Source organism: Branchiostoma floridae, chromosome 18, assembly GCF_000003815.2.
Source record: "Branchiostoma floridae strain S238N-H82 chromosome 18, Bfl_VNyyK, whole genome shotgun sequence".
Classification (NCBI taxonomy): Eukaryota; Metazoa; Chordata; class Leptocardii; order Amphioxiformes; family Branchiostomatidae; genus Branchiostoma; species Branchiostoma floridae.
In genome coordinates, this window is record NC_049996.1 from 12202132 (window position 1) to 12221329 (window position 19198).

General features: G+C 40.6%; 1 protein-coding gene across 1 annotated transcript in view; it reads left to right on the top strand.

Moving 5' to 3' along the window:
- LOC118406252 (dynein heavy chain 7, axonemal-like) overlaps positions 1-19198 on the top strand; it is a 62937-nt gene that overhangs the window by 14842 nt on the left and 28897 nt on the right. Inside the window, 25 exon segments of the mRNA XM_035806181.1 lie at positions 176-307; positions 1330-1471; positions 1730-1836; positions 2028-2226; positions 2786-2962; positions 3399-3575; positions 3911-4020; positions 4234-4393; positions 4676-4787; positions 5294-5505; positions 5695-5823; positions 6080-6178; positions 6547-6681; positions 7041-7154; positions 8288-8338; positions 9807-9962; positions 10683-10865; positions 11771-11950; positions 12427-12558; positions 12886-12981; positions 13546-13590; positions 14921-15046; positions 16524-16721; positions 18038-18190; positions 18922-19090. Of these exon segments, the coding sequence (XP_035662074.1) occupies positions 176-307; positions 1330-1471; positions 1730-1836; positions 2028-2226; positions 2786-2962; positions 3399-3575; positions 3911-4020; positions 4234-4393; positions 4676-4787; positions 5294-5505; positions 5695-5823; positions 6080-6178; positions 6547-6681; positions 7041-7154; positions 8288-8338; positions 9807-9962; positions 10683-10865; positions 11771-11950; positions 12427-12558; positions 12886-12981; positions 13546-13590; positions 14921-15046; positions 16524-16721; positions 18038-18190; positions 18922-19090 (3494 nt within the window).

Genomic DNA, 19198 nt, shown 5'->3' on the forward strand with positions numbered 1-19198 from the left:
ACAATCCCATTTTGAAATGGCATTCATTCACAATATCATTATGACATATTTGACACAGTTTCATTGGCTGGTGTGTCAAGTGTCAACCCTTTTTGATTTGTAAGGGGTGACCATGTTTTGTATGCTGTTTCTAAAAGATTTATGATAATCATGTTATCTGTCATGTATTCCCCAGGGAGTGGGAAGCTAAGCTGATGCTGACCCAGGAGATCCTGGATGAGTGGCTGAAGGTGCAGGCCACCTGGCTGTACCTGGAACCCATCTTCAGCTCACCTGACATCATGGCACAGATGCCAGAGGAGGGCAGGTAAGGGTGTCACCCATGTTTGTCAGTCATCACTATGGGGAGTAGATGTTGAACCTTTGCATGTTAAAGAACTTTGCTTGCATAGGACCCTGAGATCTTCTGAAACAATGTGTAGTTATGAGTTACTTGGATCAAAGAAGGAAAAAAAATTGGAACTTTTGGGTTGGTTTTATTTGTTGTTATGACTTGATACAGCAAATTCAGGACACAGTGAATATGTGTTTTCTAATGTACAGCTACTGCACTTCAGAATTGTTGCAACCACAAGGTAAAGATGCTGCAAAAAACTCCTTGTCCTTCCAACTGCAAAATTGAATCTCTGCGAAAACAAATTTACAGTATTCAGTTATGTCTAGTTCTTGTGGACAACAGCTAGTTCAGCAGCATGGACAAGACCTGGTGCAAACTTACACCACTGTTGGCCAGTTTGACAATGTGCAGTTGAGAGATATATCAGACCTTGAAAACACTATCCCTATTTGTAGTAACCACTATCCCTAATAGCATTCTGTGTTATGACCAGGTGGTTCAGCACCATGGACAAGACCTATTGCAAACTTACAATGCTGTTGGCCAGTTGGACAATGTGTAGTTGAGAGATATATCAGAACTAGAAATATCTTTCTATGTTAAAGAAAACAGTGTCCTTAATATCTTTTCTTTGTTGCCTACAATAACACATTCGCAGTTCAGCACCATGGACAAGACTTGGTGCAAGCTTACCATCTTGCTTAACACTGTGAAATACTGTGTAGATGAGAGATATATCAGACCTTGAAAACACTATCCCTCTTTGTAGGAACCACTATCCCTAATAGCATTCTGTGTTATGACCATTTTTCATGACCATGGTTCAGCTCCATGGACAAGACCTGGTGCAAACTCACAATGCTCTCGGGCAGTTGGACAATGTGTACTTGAGAGATATATCAGATATCAGACCTATAGAAATATTTTTCTATGTAAAACTTTACTAAAAGAAAACACTGTCCTTAATGTCTCTTCTTTTCTGTCCACAACAGGCGTTTCAGCACTGTGGACAAGACCTGGCGTGAGCTGATGAAGCTGGCGCTGGTGGACAAGCATGTGCTGGTCGTCACCGACATCGACAAGATGCTGGAGAAGCTGCAGAAGTCCAACGAACTCCTGGAGCTCATCCTCAAGGTAGGCTCTTTGGCAACACCTCGAGGCTGGAGCCTTTATCTTATACAACGATGGTCATTACACATATACACATATATCATCGAATGGTTGGTTGTTGGTGATTTAAACTCCTAGCAGATTATATGATTTAAAAGGCAAATAATCTTGAGCCTTGCATGTTAACGTTTGTACTACTGCCTAACACTGTAAACAATGAAGAATAGGTAGCCAAGTAGCTAGTCCAGTGTGCTAAGGGTTAAAACCTCTTACTTTCCACAGGGTCTGAACGAGTACCTTGAGAAGAAGCGTCTTTACTTCCCACGGTTCTTCTTCCTGTCCAACGACGAGATGCTGGAGATTCTGTCCGAGACCAAGGACCCAACAAGGTACACCATCTTTTGTCCACAGTTGTTAGGGGCCCTTACCTTTGACATATTATATACACAATGGATCTTCCTGCGCATGTGCAGTTCGAACCATGAGCAAGCCTATTACTGGTCCAGGAGTGTATATTGCATTTTAAATTAAGCATATCTACCACACATTATAATATGTTCTTTTCTTCTCTCTTACTCAGAGTCCAGCCTCATCTGAAGAAGTGCTTTGAGGGCATCGCTAACCTGGAGTTCACAGACATCCTGGACATTACGCACATGAAGAGTAGCGAGGGCGAGGTCATCGAACTGACGGAGCCGATCTCCACGTCCAAGGCACGCGGTCAGGTGGAGAAATGGCTGCTGGAACTGGAAGGAATCATGAAACTCAGTGTGCACAAGGTAAGGATCAAAAGCTCATGAATATATAACCTGTGTATGTTAGGAGTCGCTTTTGATCTATGCAGGTAGAATGCCAAGTGAAAACAGTCTGGATTAGTAGCATTTGATTGCCTTGCTTCCATGCTGTTTCTGTAGCAAGATGTTGGAAGTATAACAGAAGGAAGACTCAGAGTGAGTCGACCAAACTTAACGCTAAAGACAAGAAAGAAATAGACATTGGACAATCAGGGTCTGCTTTAATATCATATGATATATATATGTCTCGCATATATCGTCCAACCCCTGCAACAGGGAAGAACGGACGCTAAACCGGTCAGAGACAGAGAGAGATGTCTCATGTGTGTCATATCATACTGGAAAGATGTACCTCACCAGTGAAAAACTGGATGATGATGATGATGATGAGTTCAGATATGAGAACAGATATGATAACTAAATGTCATACAGGGGCAAAGCCCTACTCTTATCAATGAGTGTGTATTGTCTGAGATGATGGTTTAAAGAAATAAAATAGTGGCAGCTGGTTTAAATTGACACTGATGATGACTTCTCTCCCTAGGTGATTGAGAAGTCCCTTCATGCGTACAAAGACATTCCGCGAGATGACTGGGTTCTACAGTGGCCGGGACAGACAGTCCTGGCTGTGACCTGCTACTATTGGACGTCCCTTGTGCACACCGCCATCCGAGGTGGCGCCCAAGCCATGGCCGACTACCTGGAACAAAACAACCAACAGGTATCTACACAAACTGACATGTAATGCCAGTTTGCCTTTATCTGAGGGGTAACCTATTTCCATATTTCTTGAAGACAGCGCATTTGGGGACATCAAGTCGACAGGTAGTGGTTTTAAACTGCAACATTTTGAAAATACTGAAATTTGAAACCACCGTCTGTCAACTTGATACCCCTAAATACCCTGATTTTAAAAACAACGGAAATAGGTTTCCCCACGGATAATATGGTGAACTTTATTTGAGTTTATCCATGTCACCTTTCATTTGCACAGATCGGTCTGAGACTTGCCTCAAAATCAGGTTTGCGTACTTTGATTGGGTTGCATACTTTATTTGAGAAAATATGGTAACGTTGAAAGCAATTTCTAACCCTTATCGATGTCATCTAGTTTTAAAGTTGTGATCCTAATAAAATGGCATATGTCTCCTCTATAGATCAACAGGATTGTTGAGCTGGTCCGTGGTAAGCTGTCAAAGGGGAACCGTATCACGCTGGGCGCGCTGGTGGTGTTGGACGTGCACGCTCGAGACGTGCTGCAGACTCTCGTGACCACCGGCGTTAGCAGGGAGAACGACTTTGATTGGCTGAGTCAGCTTCGCTACTACTGGGAGGTCAGGAAATATTGTGAAATTCACCTATTTTCTCAAGGACTTGATTTTACAATTATAGAAGAGGAAGTGGAGGTTTTCGTAATGTTTTAAGTTTGTGATTGAAACAATATGTAGTACAGTAACAGTAGTAATACATTATCATGGTATTGTGACTGCGCTTTTGATGAGGGCTCACTGCAAAAGCCCTGAAAATGAAATGCAAAAGTTGCAATATCTACAGTACCTGCCTCAGTTATATGCAGTTTCATGTACCTTGTGGAAAATACCTAAAACCGTTGCTATAGCAATGCCGTCTTGTGATTCTAACCTGATATAATTTCTTTTTTTATATACAGGAAGAGAAGATGGTGACTCGGATGATCAACTCCACCCTTGCGTATGCCTACGAGTACCTGGGCAACTCCGGTCGTCTGGTCATCACTCCGCTCACGGACAGATGCTACAGGCAAGTCACTAATCTAAATTTATATAGAATACAGCACAGTTATTCCATATCGTCTAAGGTAAGGCCCAAACCACGGGTTGGATTGGCCGTCGACAAAATAAGACAAAAAGTGAAAAGCACATCTGTCCACTACTTCACAGTGGTGGGGGAAAAAGGATTTAGTACCCGAGAACATATTGTTAAGTTAAACATTTTTGGTTTCTTCTTCAACAGAACTCTGTTCAGTGCTCTGCACTTGCACTTGGGAGGAGCCCCAGAAGGCCCAGCTGGTACTGGTAAGACGGAGACCACCAAGGATTTGGCCAAAGCCGTGGCCAAGCAGTGTGTGGTGTTTAACTGCTCTGATGGTCTGGACTACCTGGCTCTTGGCAAGGTAAAATTGCACAATTATTGTAAACTGTTGAATGTTTCACTTATTTTCACTGGAGTTTGATTTCATGATAAAAAAGGAGATTTTTGTGGTGTTTTAAGTTTGCAGTCGAACCTTACTGTCGTACACGAAAAGAGCGTTTGTGGTGTCACAAAAAGTACAAAGATAAAACAGTAGCAAATATTTTAGATTCACAGCATACAGTGTTAATTTTGCTGCCTTAGTGTTAAATACAATGAACATTCAATGTATTTGCTCATTTTGCTTCTTTTCCTCCATTCCTAGTTCTTCAAAGGTCTGCTGTGCACGGGTGCCTGGGCCTGTTTTGATGAGTTTAACCGGATTGATCTGGAAGTGTTGTCTGTGGTCGCCCAGCAGATCCTTACCATCCAGAGAGGTATGCCTAAACTGTTAGATTACTTAGAATAGTTTAGGTCTCCCACTAATGGAACAGTCCTTTGGGGCACAGGGGAGTAGGGCTCTAGCCAGCTCGAAATTTTTTTCTGTCAGCCAATTCCCATTGTCGCGATAACCGTGAAAATAAGTTAGAAAGACGGAACTGAGACCTTGAAAAACGGGTTTTTAATGAGATTATTGTATGCAAAAGGGTGCCGACACACTAAGTCAACAATCATAACAATAGCAGTGTGTGGCTTTCTGACCGTGGACAGCGTCGCCAAGCCGCCTGTAGCTTCCACCAAGAATTTTTGTCCGGTTGACGGATTGGTTTAGAAAAAATGGACGCTGGCTAGAGCCCTGCAGGGGAGTTTCAGTCAGCTGTTGTAAAATTAGCTTAGCCAAGAATTTCTGCTTTATTGCAACTTCTGATCATCATGTCAGTTATAAAGTTATACTTTTTTTGCATGAAATGAGAAAACTAGACTGAATTTTCCCTACATTCAGGTATCAACTCTGGTTCTGACATGCTGACATTTGAGGGCACGGAGCTGAAACTGGACCCCACGTGTTCTGTGTTCATCACCATGAACCCTGGGTACGCCGGGCGCTCCGAGCTGCCCGACAACCTGAAGGCGTTGTTCCGCCCCGTTGCTATGATGGTACCGGACTACGCTATGATCTCAGAAATTGTGCTGTACTCCTGTGGGTTTGTCAACGTGAGTATACATCAAGGTAGTTGTTTATGGACAAGCGCAGTATGATGGAGTTGCCGTAAATGGATTGCAATACTTTATCTGTAGGTAGTTGTAGCAATCTGGAACATGCACATCATTTGCTTGCCTCCTGGCAGCCTTTTTTTGTCAATTTGTAAAGATTTTTCACCTCTTTTGCCTTTTTCAACACAGGCCCGCCCACTGTCCGTGAAGATTGTGGCCACATATCGTCTGTGCTCTGAGCAGCTGTCATCCCAGCATCACTACGATTACGGCATGAGGGCTGTCAAGTCTGTGCTGACTGCTGCAGGCAACCTCAAGGTAGGGTACTGGGACCACCACTGTGATGATACCATATTTCTGTTGTTAGCTTGATGTGAACTGTTACTTCTTTGTTGAATATTTCAAGAATATCTTGACTGTTATATGAATTAAACAAATATCATTGCTTGCTTTTTTGAGTTTTAAAGTTAAAGAAAAATAAAAACAACAGACCTCTCAGTAGTTTTCCTGTTGTAGTATGTTAGAAGATGTCAACAAATCTAATGCCCTTGTTTCCTGTGTCTAATTTCCACAGCTGAAGTACCCGGAGGAGAATGAGGACATCCTCATGTTGCGTTCCATCCTGGACGTCAACCTGCCAAAGTTCTTGGCACACGACTTGCCATTGTTTGAGGTGAGCTACGATTGTGTCCAAACCATACTAAAAATGTTACACCTTAACTGATAAATTGATAAATGTTTTATACAGTCTGAAATATTTGTCAGTTGTAAGCAAAGGTTCAAGCTTGATGAAAGACTAATTTTATCAACTCTGAACTCCACTTTCTGTTTATGTGGCAACACTGACCTTCTGCCCTTCACTTTTTGTCACTCTGTGGTGAATTGGGCCTATATATCAGGTATATGGAATTAACTATGGAAATACAAACAAGCAGACACATAGATCATAACATTATGCAGAGGTGATAAGAAAGGATACAAAGAATACTAAGCTTGTTTATCAGGCTTCTCAGGCTGACTGTTTCTGACTGTGTTTGACAGGGCATCACCTCTGACCTGTTCCCTGGCGTGAAGCTTCCGGAGCCAGACTACGGAGCACTGACAGAGGCAATCTCTAACCAGTGTAAGAAGATGAACCTACAGATGACACCTTTCTTCACTGACAAGATCCTACAGGTGGGTGTGAAGTACAGAAGGATGAATGGCTAGATGGAAGAGATGATGGAACAGAAGATGGAGTGAACTTAAGATGGATGTAATGATTCAGGTTGAAATAAGAGCATGGATTGAGTGAAAGTAAGAGGAAAGAAACTGGCTCTTGCACCGAGCTGCTTTACGTCACCATCCATAATGACAATTACAATCCCTTGCAACCGTCCAAGCTGGGACCAACCCTGGAATCAAACCTAAGCCCACTGATCCAAGAAACTTGAACAACGTGGCCAAGCAGTGGGGTTGTATTACTACTTGAACCACAGGGACATGTTATTACTGAGTAGGTTTTCATGAATATCAAAACCTTTATCTTTGCACAGATCTATGAGATGATGATCGTGCGTCACGGCTTCATGATTGTTGGGGAGCCGTTCGGTGGGAAGACCTGTGCCTACCGTGTGCTGGCTGCTGCCCTGACAGAGCTGTGTGAGAAGGTAAGGCAATGGTGCAAAGGGACATTATTTAACATCAAAATGATACAAAAAGTCTATATTCCACTCGTTTCTTTAAGTAAAGTAAGTTCCTACTTCTTTACATACCTTTTAGGAAGTAATAGTGCATATATTTTACATCATTGAAACACATTCAAAAGGTGGAAATTATAAACATTTGTCACAGATCTCAGTCACATTTGTAAATTACCAAGTGTATTCCTAATTTTGGTTTGTATTGTATTGTAGTTTCAGCAATGGGTATAGAAAATTTTGAGAATGAATGATTTTGTTGTTAACTGCTTCAGAAGCTATTTACTTTGTAAGTCAGTCATATAGTTATGCTGCTGTAATGTTTTATAACTTTGAATTGTTTTGTTTCATCACTAACATCACAATCTGCATATAGAGAGAAGAAGCATTACAGGTAGTGGTATAGTGTGCGTAAGGGATTAAGCTTCACTCACATGTCACTTTTTCCCACGGCTGCACTTTGACACACTTTCTTGGCACCCATTCGTAGTAAGTGCGCACTCTTCAATGTCACATTAAAAGCACATTGTGATAAAGGTGCTTTCCATTGCAAAGGGCTAATGATGTTCAACAATGGTGAAATGAAGCACAGCATGCTAATAGGCCGATCCCAGCTGTCCGTCACAATTTGGAGTTTAACCAATAAGAGGATGGCAGTTAGTGGTTCAACCAATGAAAAAGTGCCTACATGTCTGTCAAATTGTGCAGATTTTTATTTCTATTGTTTGAAGTGGCTGGGTTATGGGATTGGTCTATTAAACAATGAAAGCTGCTGTAGCATATAGGGTTATCTTACAGACCCCTGAGGTAATGACATTGTAATGCATGTCTTTTAACTATGTGTGCCACTGCCTTAAAGTAACCACTGCATCCCTCTCCCTCAAGATAAAAGTAGACTTGTTGCCTATGCTAAACTATGCATTTCTTTATGCGCAATGCAACTAATATCATGTACATGTAAACTGTGTCTAGAATGTCATTAACTTCAGCGACTGTTAATTGGTGTGCACAGTTGTAGAGTTATGTGATTAACCATTGTTTGCCGGTGTGCTCTCTAGAGTTGTGTGATTAACCCTTCACGTACCGGTGTCCCCTGTACACAGCCTAAAGATGATCGAGGATCTGCTGACCTCCCCTCGGCTGGTGACATGCTGGTACTAACACTGTGACTGTATAGTTGGCTAACAGATAAACTCTGCACCCCTCTTCACCAATCTTGCACAATGTGATCAGGCAGCATCAATATGATTTCTTGGCTCTCTGCTTCATTTTTATTTTACAGTCAAACCTGTCTATAGCGGCCACTCAAGGGACCGGACAAATTTGGCCACTATAGACAGGTGGCCTCTGTATAGAGGTGGTAACTTGTAGATAAAATACCCAAGGGACCGACAAAAAGTGGCCACTATGGACAGGTGGCCCCTCTGTAGAGGTGGCCCCTAATACAGGTTTGACTGTAGTTGAAAAAAAAGACAACACATGCACCATTCTGGGCACATACTGGCCACTAACTGAAGAAAGTCCTTGTCTTTCATTTTACCTCCGTGTACATTGGTTTTGTTGTCAGTATGCCAGTAAAAAGTTTTACTAAATATTTGAATGCAGATGAGTGGCTGGTTATCATGTGCTAGGTATGTCAGGGATGATGGCAGGAAGTTAGGTCAAAGGTCCAAGAAAAGGTCATGTCACTTCCTGTCTTCAATTTTCCACTGCATGCATGTCTATTGTCTTATGAGAGCAAGGGGATTATACAGAATCAGTGAGAAATTCAAAATGACAAATAGAAATTCAATTTGATTGCATCTCAAGAAAGTTATAAAAACTGAAAATATTTCAAGGAGATATGAGAACCAAGAAATTAAATTGGTATGGCCTAATCTCAGATATATGTAAAGCACTAATAGATCAACATCTTATCCTTAGTGTGTCATGTCTTGTATGTTTTGTTTCTATGTGTCAAAGTCTCATCAGTCCAAAGCAAATGATTGTTTTTCCTTCAAACCTACTAATCTCTTAGCATTGGCACATCTTACATGTTAAGTAGTTGTGACATCTCTTGTAAATGTCTAATGATAATCCCTAATCAATTTTCCTTCTCCATGCAAAGAAACACAAAATGTAACCAATGACTGATGTTACTTTATACGCCCCCCCTCCCAACATCCAACAAGCACACAACTTTAACCTCAATATTTCTTTCTCTGTTATAGAAACACAAATGAAAGAAAAGCAATTTGCTAAATTGCATGTTATAACAATGTTAATGCATGCTCGTACTACATGTATGTTAATGCATGCTGGTTATATGTTTAACTTAATGCATGCTAGCACCCAACTGATACCTTCTAGTACACTCAACATTCATTCGTGTGTAGTGAATGGATGTACAGAAAAAAAACTCTCTATAGATATAAGCTATCTCTGAATGCCTTTTGTCCAGAATCTTCTCTACATTAAGTTTTGTTTCTAAACTATATTCAGCTTTGATGTCATTTGAAGATGAGTAGTTGTACGACTTAAAACTCCTTTGACATTGAGATGATTCCTAAGATAACGTCTCTTATATGACTATGATCTTGTACCCTCACCACTAATTTATGCAAATGTATGCATGGTTTCCAGGACAACAGTGATGAGTACATCCAGAAGGTTCAGATCACCGTGCTGAACCCTAAGGCCATCACCATGGGACAGCTGTACGGTTCATTTGACCCCGTGTCACACGAGTGGTCCGATGGTGTCCTGGCCGTCAGCTTCAGGGCGTTCGCCTCCTCTCAGGTAAGTGTCAATCATTGAAATTCTAAGGCTCTCATTCGTAACCTCTTGGAAGGAGGGTCACCTCTGATTGGGTTATCTCTGATTGGGTTACTGTATTTGGTGGATTTGTTTGAATTTTTTAGATAAATTTTGGTACTGTAAATGCAGAAATGTTTACGGTAGATAAATGTTCGTGGTTTTTGCAGTGACCACTTCACCGCGAACTTAAAACCACTGCGAACATTTTTCTATTATGGTATTAGACTGCAGTCTATGGTGTTACCGCGAACTTAAATCCACCACGAAAAGTCCTTTTCCCGCTATCACGAAATTAAATCCCAGCGAACTTAAATGCATTTACAGTATGTGATTACTTACTGAGGTCCAGAAGAAACATTGTGATTTTTTGCCTCCTGGCAGTACTTTCAGGCACTGCAGCAATATAGGCCAAAGATTCCTCCTTGGAAGTAGTGTGGTATAGTCCATGTATAGCTGGTCAGCTGTACCAAAAGTATACATTTGTGATTGAGCACAAAAATGACACTTTTACTCCTAAAATCTTGCTGAAGTTATGATTATATCAATTTTTAAAAAAATCTAACAGACCCCTGACAGAAAGTGGCTGATTTTTTGACGGCCCTAGTGGATGCCATCTGGATTGAGCACACAAATGACACTTAAACTCATCTCCTAAAATCTCACAGAAGTTATGATTCTATCAACTGTTTTTGAATCTGACAGACCCCTGACAGAAAGTGGCTGATTTTTGATGGCCCCGTGGATGCCATCTGGATTGAGAACATGAACACGGTACTGGACGACAACAAGAAGCTGTGCCTGATGAGCGGAGAGATCATCCAGATGTCCGCTCCCATGAGCCTCATGTTTGAACCCATGGATCTGGAGGTGGCTTCACCTGCCACGGTATGTACCGTAGATTCATTTATTTTCACAGGGAATTTAAGTTGAAGGTTTTTTTTTAATGGTGTTTTAAGTCCAGAATGTATATTCACAGTATAATAAATTCATGATGGACAGGTGGTGCACTGCTATAAAAACGACTGCAAATGTTTAAGGTTTTGCAGTATTTTCATTTCAATTCATATCAGAGAGATAACAAAGACAACAGCATATCAGATTTCCTTGAACTTCTTCTCTTCATTCAGTCTGTATGGAATTCTATAATGTGAAATATGTTTGTCAAGACATTTAGAAGGCTCAAAAGAACCGAACAGTGAATATGCTTTGTACCTTTCCTTGGTGCTGAAGTTGTTCTTCTGGTCTGACTATCCCTGTCCTTGATGCTGAACCTAACCGAAACTTCACACAAACTAAGGAATCCTTAAAGGAACTTTATATAGGATATACTACCCCTGTCCTTGGTACTGAATATGTTGTTCAGGACATACTGGCCTTGTCCTTGGTGCTGAACCCAACTAAACTCACAAACTAAATAATCTTGATATACTGAGCCATTTCACCCTTGGTCCTCTCTGTAACAGAATATACCTCCATGGGCATTGTTCTGCTGAACCCTTATATCTTACTTGTAGCATACAACTTGATTATCCCCTAGCTATCTTTTCAACTACCAGTCTCAAAGTCCTTTCCACAGCAACAGCTTCTTTCAACAGATTGCAAAATTATGGTACTCTCTACCTGACAAGTAAAGTCTTTAAAACCAACGTTCATTGCCATCTTTTAGCAACTTTTGGCAGCTTTGTTCAGTGCCCACAAATGGTCTCTTGGCCTCGAACTGAGCAAAGTAGTGTATATTTCAGAACATACTTTGTATCTTACCATGCTAACAATGAACTGTATTTCCCCAGGTATCCCGCTGTGGTATGATCTACATGGAGCCCCACATGCTGGGCTGGCGGCCTGTCATGCTGTCCTGGCTTAACACCCTCCCCTCAACCATCACCGACGCTCACAAGAAGATCATCACAGAACTGTTTGACCGCTTCTGTCCTCCCTGCATGCAGTTCATCCGCAAGGGCGGCGTAAAGGTCAGAAATTCATTTTCTCACAGATCATACTTGAGGTGCTGGTAGTAAAATGCTTTGTTTTATGTATTTGGTGTCATTTCTTTGTCTTTTTCTGCTTCTTCATTACTTTCCTTCTGCTTTCAAACATGATGTGTCCCAATAAGTCACTTCAGCTTTTTGTTGTTGATCATCATGAGATGAGTATAAGTAGATAGCTTAGTGCAATTCCTGACATTCCTGGCTAGACATTGTGTCCTTGGGAAAGGCACTTTACACAACTTCTTACACTTCAACCATGTATAAATGAGTACCTGACTTGGTTAGGGTGGTAAAAGGTGATGGAAGAAGAGAAGTGGGCTTCTCCTTTTTTCAATACTGTATCCTAGACACAGTGGTTAACAACCCACTGCTCCTACAGCCCCCAAAAGGCTATAATGGTGTTTTATCTCTCCTACCTGTAAGTTGACAAGGAGCCTATTGTACCCTTTCTGTTACAGGAGCTGAGTCCCACCAATGACACCAACTTGGCCCATTCGCTGATGAACTTGATGGACTCCCTCATGGATGAGTTCCAGGACGAGGCCAAGGTCAAGGCCATGGACGAGAGACAGATCTGCTCCTGGCTAGAGGTAAGGGATGTTATGTCTGTACATGTATCTCATCACCTCTCTTCAGAGGAAACCAAAAAGGCACTGTCCCCGAGGCATGGCCAAAAATATGTTAGATATCTCCCCATGTTTAACACTGTTTCTACGCATTGATATCAGTAATAAAGGCAAACTGAACAGAGACTTTGGAATTTGTAGCCATTGTTGAAAAAATATGAATAACATTGAAAACTGCCCTATAATGGACTTTCAAATGACATTGTACAGTAAGTCTATGAAGCCTAAAGTATATATTGATGTATTTAAAATGGAAGTTCATTGTTTAAACTTTCATCTGTTTATTTCTAGTGCATCTTCTTCTTCTCTGCTGTCTGGTCCCTCGGGGCCAGTGTGGATCTAAACGGACGCCACAAGTTCAACGAACTCTTCCGAGAAATCATGGAGGTAAGACAGAGCTTCCTTCCCTTGTTGTCTGCACACTGCCAACTTAGATTTATTTGGGGTTACTTTGTTGTATTATGCAATAATGATTTGCTATTTGTAAATGCTTTATGTGTAAGGGAATAATGTTACAAAATGTGATGTCTAATCAATCTGAAACTTACATTTTGTACTTTGTAAAAACTGGTACTATTTCTTCTGTCAGTTGAAAGAATTCAAAATATCTGCACATGTCTAACTAAGATCTTGTTATCTCTCACTATTTTGTATCTAAACTAAAGACAATATTCTTGCAACTGCTATTATTGCCGTATCTATCTGCTAAATCCTGTTTGCTTTTTAGTAAATATGATAACTTCTTGTAAAATTCTTATGGCTACTTTGAGATATGCAATTTAGGACCTTTATTCTCATTGATTGAAATCTCAATTCTTAGTAAATATCTTTCTTTATGAAGAACTCCATTTGTGCACCCATACTGCTATATAGACCAACAGTGCTTCTTTGATTGGTGCAATCATGTCATGCATATCCATTGCTTTGTTCTCCCTCCATCCTGCACCTCAGAATGGTATCAGTGATAAAGTTGCCAGAATGATAGATATGAACCAGGTAACCGTGCACAGTGCACGTCCCTACATGTACATTACCATGGGAGTAAGGATCGTTACTTTTAACTCTCAGCATGCTACAGCTTTTAAAAACAGTGTTAACGGCCTAGGGAAAAAATGTTGTGTTTCCTGTTTCAGTCTGAAAAAAATTAGTGTCGGTAGGTTTAGATTATGTTTTTTTTCTAAATCTTTTTTCTTAGCCAAAACTCTAGAGATACAAAACATTTATCAAAGTAAAAATAAAATGCATGAGGACATTTATATTTTCAAACTTCAATTTTGTGTATAATGGTTACAAATCTGTGGAATCTGGTACATTTATCCTTCCTTAGATGGGACAAGTAGTGTTTTAACTTCAATAGAAAGCATTCTGAAAAAAAATTTCTAAATGGAAACTATATGTGACTATACTGTCTACCAAAAAAAATCTAGGGATTTTCTAGTGTCGAGAAACAGAAACACAACCATTTTTCCTAAGCCTAAACTGAAATTTTGTGTTAATCCTGAATCTCACTGCTACAGTGATCTCATTGATACGTCCGTATTCGTATTGATGATATCACAGAACTTAGCAAGAAGAGAGTTAAACATTTCAGTACAGGAGATTAAAGATGAGCAAAGCATGCTGAGGGTTAAAAGCAATAAGCACCCTAAGGTTAACATACATACACATCATAGAAGTCAAGGAAACCACCGGAGCACATTTGGTGATAAGGTATCACAGACGATAACAATGTGTAAGTTGAACATAGTTTTTCTAAAATTAATCTGTTTTATGTGATAAAGGTGTGCACGTGGGAATGATAAAGGTAAGCTATGTAAAGGGCACTCCAATTTCATTTTGATTATGTTTTTTTGGATTTACAAAATTCATTACTTCCCGCCATTGGTAGTAAAAAATCAAATTGGTGTGCCCTAGTATATCTGTGGTGAAGCTATAGTCTGGAGATTAAGTACTGTATAAGGTGTTAATGGAGACAGATTAGTATCTCCTATATTTTTGTCAGTTACATGTATTGTGTTTCACTGTACTTACTTTGTTGTTTTTTGTTTTGTTTTGTTTTCTTCCATCTCTAAACTTTCCCTGCATACTTCATGCATATACTTAATGTCTTTTAATGCTTTAAACATTTAAAATTATCATTATGGTTCATGGGTTCCTATCTTGCCATTCATGCCACATCTGCACCATATATGTAATCAATGCACAACCCCTGCTTCCTGCATGCCAACCCCTTGCCATTGCACAATGATTCTTCCCCCTCATTGCATCTTGCCATGCACCCCTTGCACAATGTACTATTCCCCACTGCAATTGGGGGAAACTGTAGAACGGAGTTTCGGAGGAAACGCGAGTGAAGTTCCACTTGTACGACACCGTGGACCCGCCCAACCGACCGTACACCATGCCTTTCCCCAAGGAAGGTCTTGTGTATGACTATAGGCTCATCAAGGAGGTAACTTTTATACTTAAGATGCTGCTGTTACCTTGAGACCACCATGCAAGTTTGTAGGTATTTTAAGATTGCAAATTAAAGTGACAGTGACCACAAAACAGTGATTATACTTACAGGTTTAGTATGCCAGAAAACTTTCTAATTTAGCTCTTTTTGACAACTACAAAATACTGCCACCCTAATGTCTTGTGAGTGACAACAGCCTGGATTTAAACTCCCATCCTCTTGGTCCACAGGCATGTCATTCTACTGGTAAAAACAAGGGACTCCATCCCTTAGGCATTGCCAAAAAAAGCTTCATTCTCATTGCCTCATTTGCTTTAGATTTTTGGCTACATATAGGCTACAAAAGACATGCAAATTAGCTTACAAGGCATTTCCCTCATCTTGGCAACACTTCAGGGGCTATCCTAAAAGTATATCATTTATGATGTCTTTGAATGCTTCACAAACTTGCAAAGTGGTCTACTCATGGATGTATGTATAGTATGTATTACCCGTGACTAGGAGAATTTTTTGTGATGTCACACTTTCCAGGGAACCATCTCACCAGAGTTAAAAAAAGCATATGACATCACTGAGGAACAAAGTCCCAAGCCTTTAGAAAAACCCTGGATAACCCCCATCCCTCCTGAAGACATGGTCTATGGTTATAAGTTTATACAGGAGGTAGGGCTAGGTAGAACAAATAACACAGGTTTGCAGTTTTAGGATAGGGTTTTCAACGTTTAGGTACAATGAAGTGTTAACATTGTTGTTGGATTGCATGTTCCATGGTAACATTTTTACAAGTCGAATGACACAACATACATGTACAGTGCCACTGCAGAAGTTCAGTTGTAATTGTTTTTCTTGCTGTTGTTGCGGTTTGCTAACACTCTAACTTGCAAGTGCATTGTTTGCAGAAAGCTGGTTTGCAATAATATCCATAACAATTGATGCAAAGTTGTGCTAACTTTGTTCCATCATTGTCATCTATCTGATTCAGATGCTAACAGATCAGTAGCAAAGCTTTTCATTTGTCCTGTTTGCTCAAGATATAGACTTAACAATTTTCCCCTAACCAAATAGAAACTTATGTTGAAAGTTTATTGCAAAATTTACTTAACCTTTTGATTGTGTTTACTGGCACTAACACAGGCTACATAACATTTTACATATGCGTTGCTATCTACTGTTCCTATAGTGCAAAATAATTTCAAAATGCTTTTAACTCTGTATTTAAAAACAGATTGATGCAGTTTTCATGCTGTATGATATGCATTGTATGCTGCTTCAAGCCCTATACATGTTCTGCCAATGGCAAATCTTCCATGCTTCATATGAGAACTTCATGGAAAAGCTTACTAATATTCATTCTTGCAATATGTTCAAAAATCAGCAGTACTGTTAGTCCTTAAATATACCCCAATGTAACTTGTCAACATTCAGTTTTATGGCATCGCACTAATTGTTAACATCATAACCTCTTCCTTAGGACATTGGACGCTGGGAACGTTGGGTTGAGACCATCCGGGATGCTCCACCAATCCCGAAGGACAGCGTTTTCAACAACATCATCGTGCCCACCATTGACACCGTGCGTTATACTGCTCTTGTGGAGATGCTGGTCACGCACCAGAAACCCATGCTGTTTGTCGGCCCCACCGGCACCGGCAAATCTGTCTATCTGACTGTAAGTCTGTGTTCAGTAACCACCTTTGTACATAAAAGTCACAACTTGCTGTAAGTTGTGTACGCCTTTATGGATTAAGGTGATTGCTGGCTATGTCATTGTCTGAAGGTGTCATAAGGTTTAACAGGTGTGCATGTCACAGTGTGTGTGCTATGAATTTTAAGAGCACTTTTAAGGTCTTAAAAAACTTTTCAGTGCAGTGATACTAACACTTTGTTGTCTGAGTGTGTGTAACTAATAATAACAGCATGACCCCACACGTTAAGGTTCTTTTCCCCTCCCTGACAGTATAGTCTTAGATCACTTAGTATCAAACTATTACAAACAACATTTTCAAACTACAACATTTTCCTTGGCATGTGAAACCTTGAAGAGTTAGTTAATGAAGGTGAATGTACAATAAGATGCCATATAGTAATGTACGTGTGGCATTCCCTCTAATAGACTCGCTAACTGTATACAGTACTGTTTAGCAAATAAATGTACAGAACCCCTTTTGAAAGACGTAGACAGCTGTCTTGCATGTACTCGTCATACATATAGCTTACATGTCTGCTCGTATGTTAAAACGTCCTCTCTCTATTTCCTGTATTGTGAGTTGTCCTAGTCAGTGTACATGTACATCTCAGTCAGTCAGTGGTTTGAGTTGAGTGTAGCCTTTATGCTGGCCTCCCCATAAGAGCAAAATAACTCCAGGAAGTCAATCCCATTACTTAAGTACAGGTAAGTCATGACCAGGTAAGTCAGGGCTATGTTCAGGCAGGCTAGTTATGGAAGGTTTGCCATCCCAGGAGATTTTCACTCACCCAGGAAAGTGAATGCAAGTCTTTTGAGATGGCAGACTTATGATGACTCTAACCTTCGTGGACCCCCCTTTTAAGTACTTTTTGGTGTTCAATTATAAAGAACGTCAACAGTTCTGAAGTTCAGGTCACTGAGTTTGAGTTAGATCTGATAGGGTTAAAGAATCAGACTTGAATGAAGAGTCAGTGAGTCTTTTGTAACAGTTGTATTTTCATTCATGCAACTATACTGGATGAGACAATAACATGTTTTGCAGTGTATTAATGATCTAACATGCTTATATTCTATACATTGTATAGGAATGCATTGCATATTGCATGACAATATATACATGTATGCATGATTGTGACTCCTCTGGAGATGATCATTTTTTTTGCTGCAGTATTCTCTGTGACATGGTCAGTTCAAAGTTGTAGCTGTAGGCCAAAGGACTACCAAGCCACACTCAACTTGAATTTTTTATAGTTTTTATTGTATGGTTTACTAATGTCCGAGAGAACATTTTCTTGTAGGACTTCCTGTTGAAGCTGAATCCAGACAACTACAAGACCCTGATCCAGAACTTCTCAGCCCAGACCAGCGCCAACCAGACCCAGGACATCATCATGTCCAAACTGGACAAGCGCAGAAAGGGCGTCTTCGGACCCCCTCTGGGGAAGAAAATGGTACAAACTGTGGTTTGACTCAGTGTTCTAGCCAGCCTGAAATTCTTTTCTGGCCCCTGGATTTTTAATGGTGACAATCCAAAGGGATCTGGGGGCTTACTCCCCCGGGAAAATGTTGAAACGCTATTTCCTTTATTTTGAGGGGCAAATTTTGCTGGTAGACTCAGCTTGCTTCAATTAATATCTTAACATGCCGATTTTTGTCCGTCACAGAGGACAGAAAAGGCAAAATTTTTGTCCGTCCCCCGCTGCAAAATTCCTTCAAAGGATGGAAAGACAGATGCTGGCTAGAACCCTGGGTTTGACTTTCCTTAATATGGAGATGGCAGTGAACATTTGTTTTAAACTTAAAGGCTTGTAAGTTATAATTGGCAGGGAAAAACTTGTCAGGGAAAGAGTCCATAATTTTGCAGCTCGTGGAAAGTAACTGTTGCTGTAGAAGGACTTTTGGACTAGTATTTGGACAGCGTAATGATGTGAGCTAGAGAAGCAAATAATAAGGGTTCAGCAAAACATTGGCCACGATAGTGATGTATATGTGTAAATATACTGAGCAACGGCTCAGTTTGTGTGAAGTTTTAGTTGGATTCAGCACCAAGGACAAGGCAGTATGTCCTGAACAACAATTTCAGTACCAAGGACAGGACTAGCATATCCTCTATAAAGTTGCTATAAGACTCCTTAATCTAACATCTTGATAAGACTCTTCTCTCTAACTTTGCCACTGCTAGATCATTTTTGTTGACGACACCAACATGCCGGCGCGAGAGTTCTATGGCGCCCAGCCTCCGATCGAGCTTCTGAGACAGTGGCTGGACCACTGGAACTGGTACGACCTGAAGGACTGCTCCATGCTCAAACTCATCGACATCCAGCTGCTCTGTGGTATGGGACCACCAGGTGAGGACTTTTTCTTTAAGAGGGTTGCCAGAAGGTGTGGTCCAGTTCAGACTGTGGAAAATGCAGTCCAGCATGGTCAGGGGGTTGGAAAAACCTGCATGTGGTTGT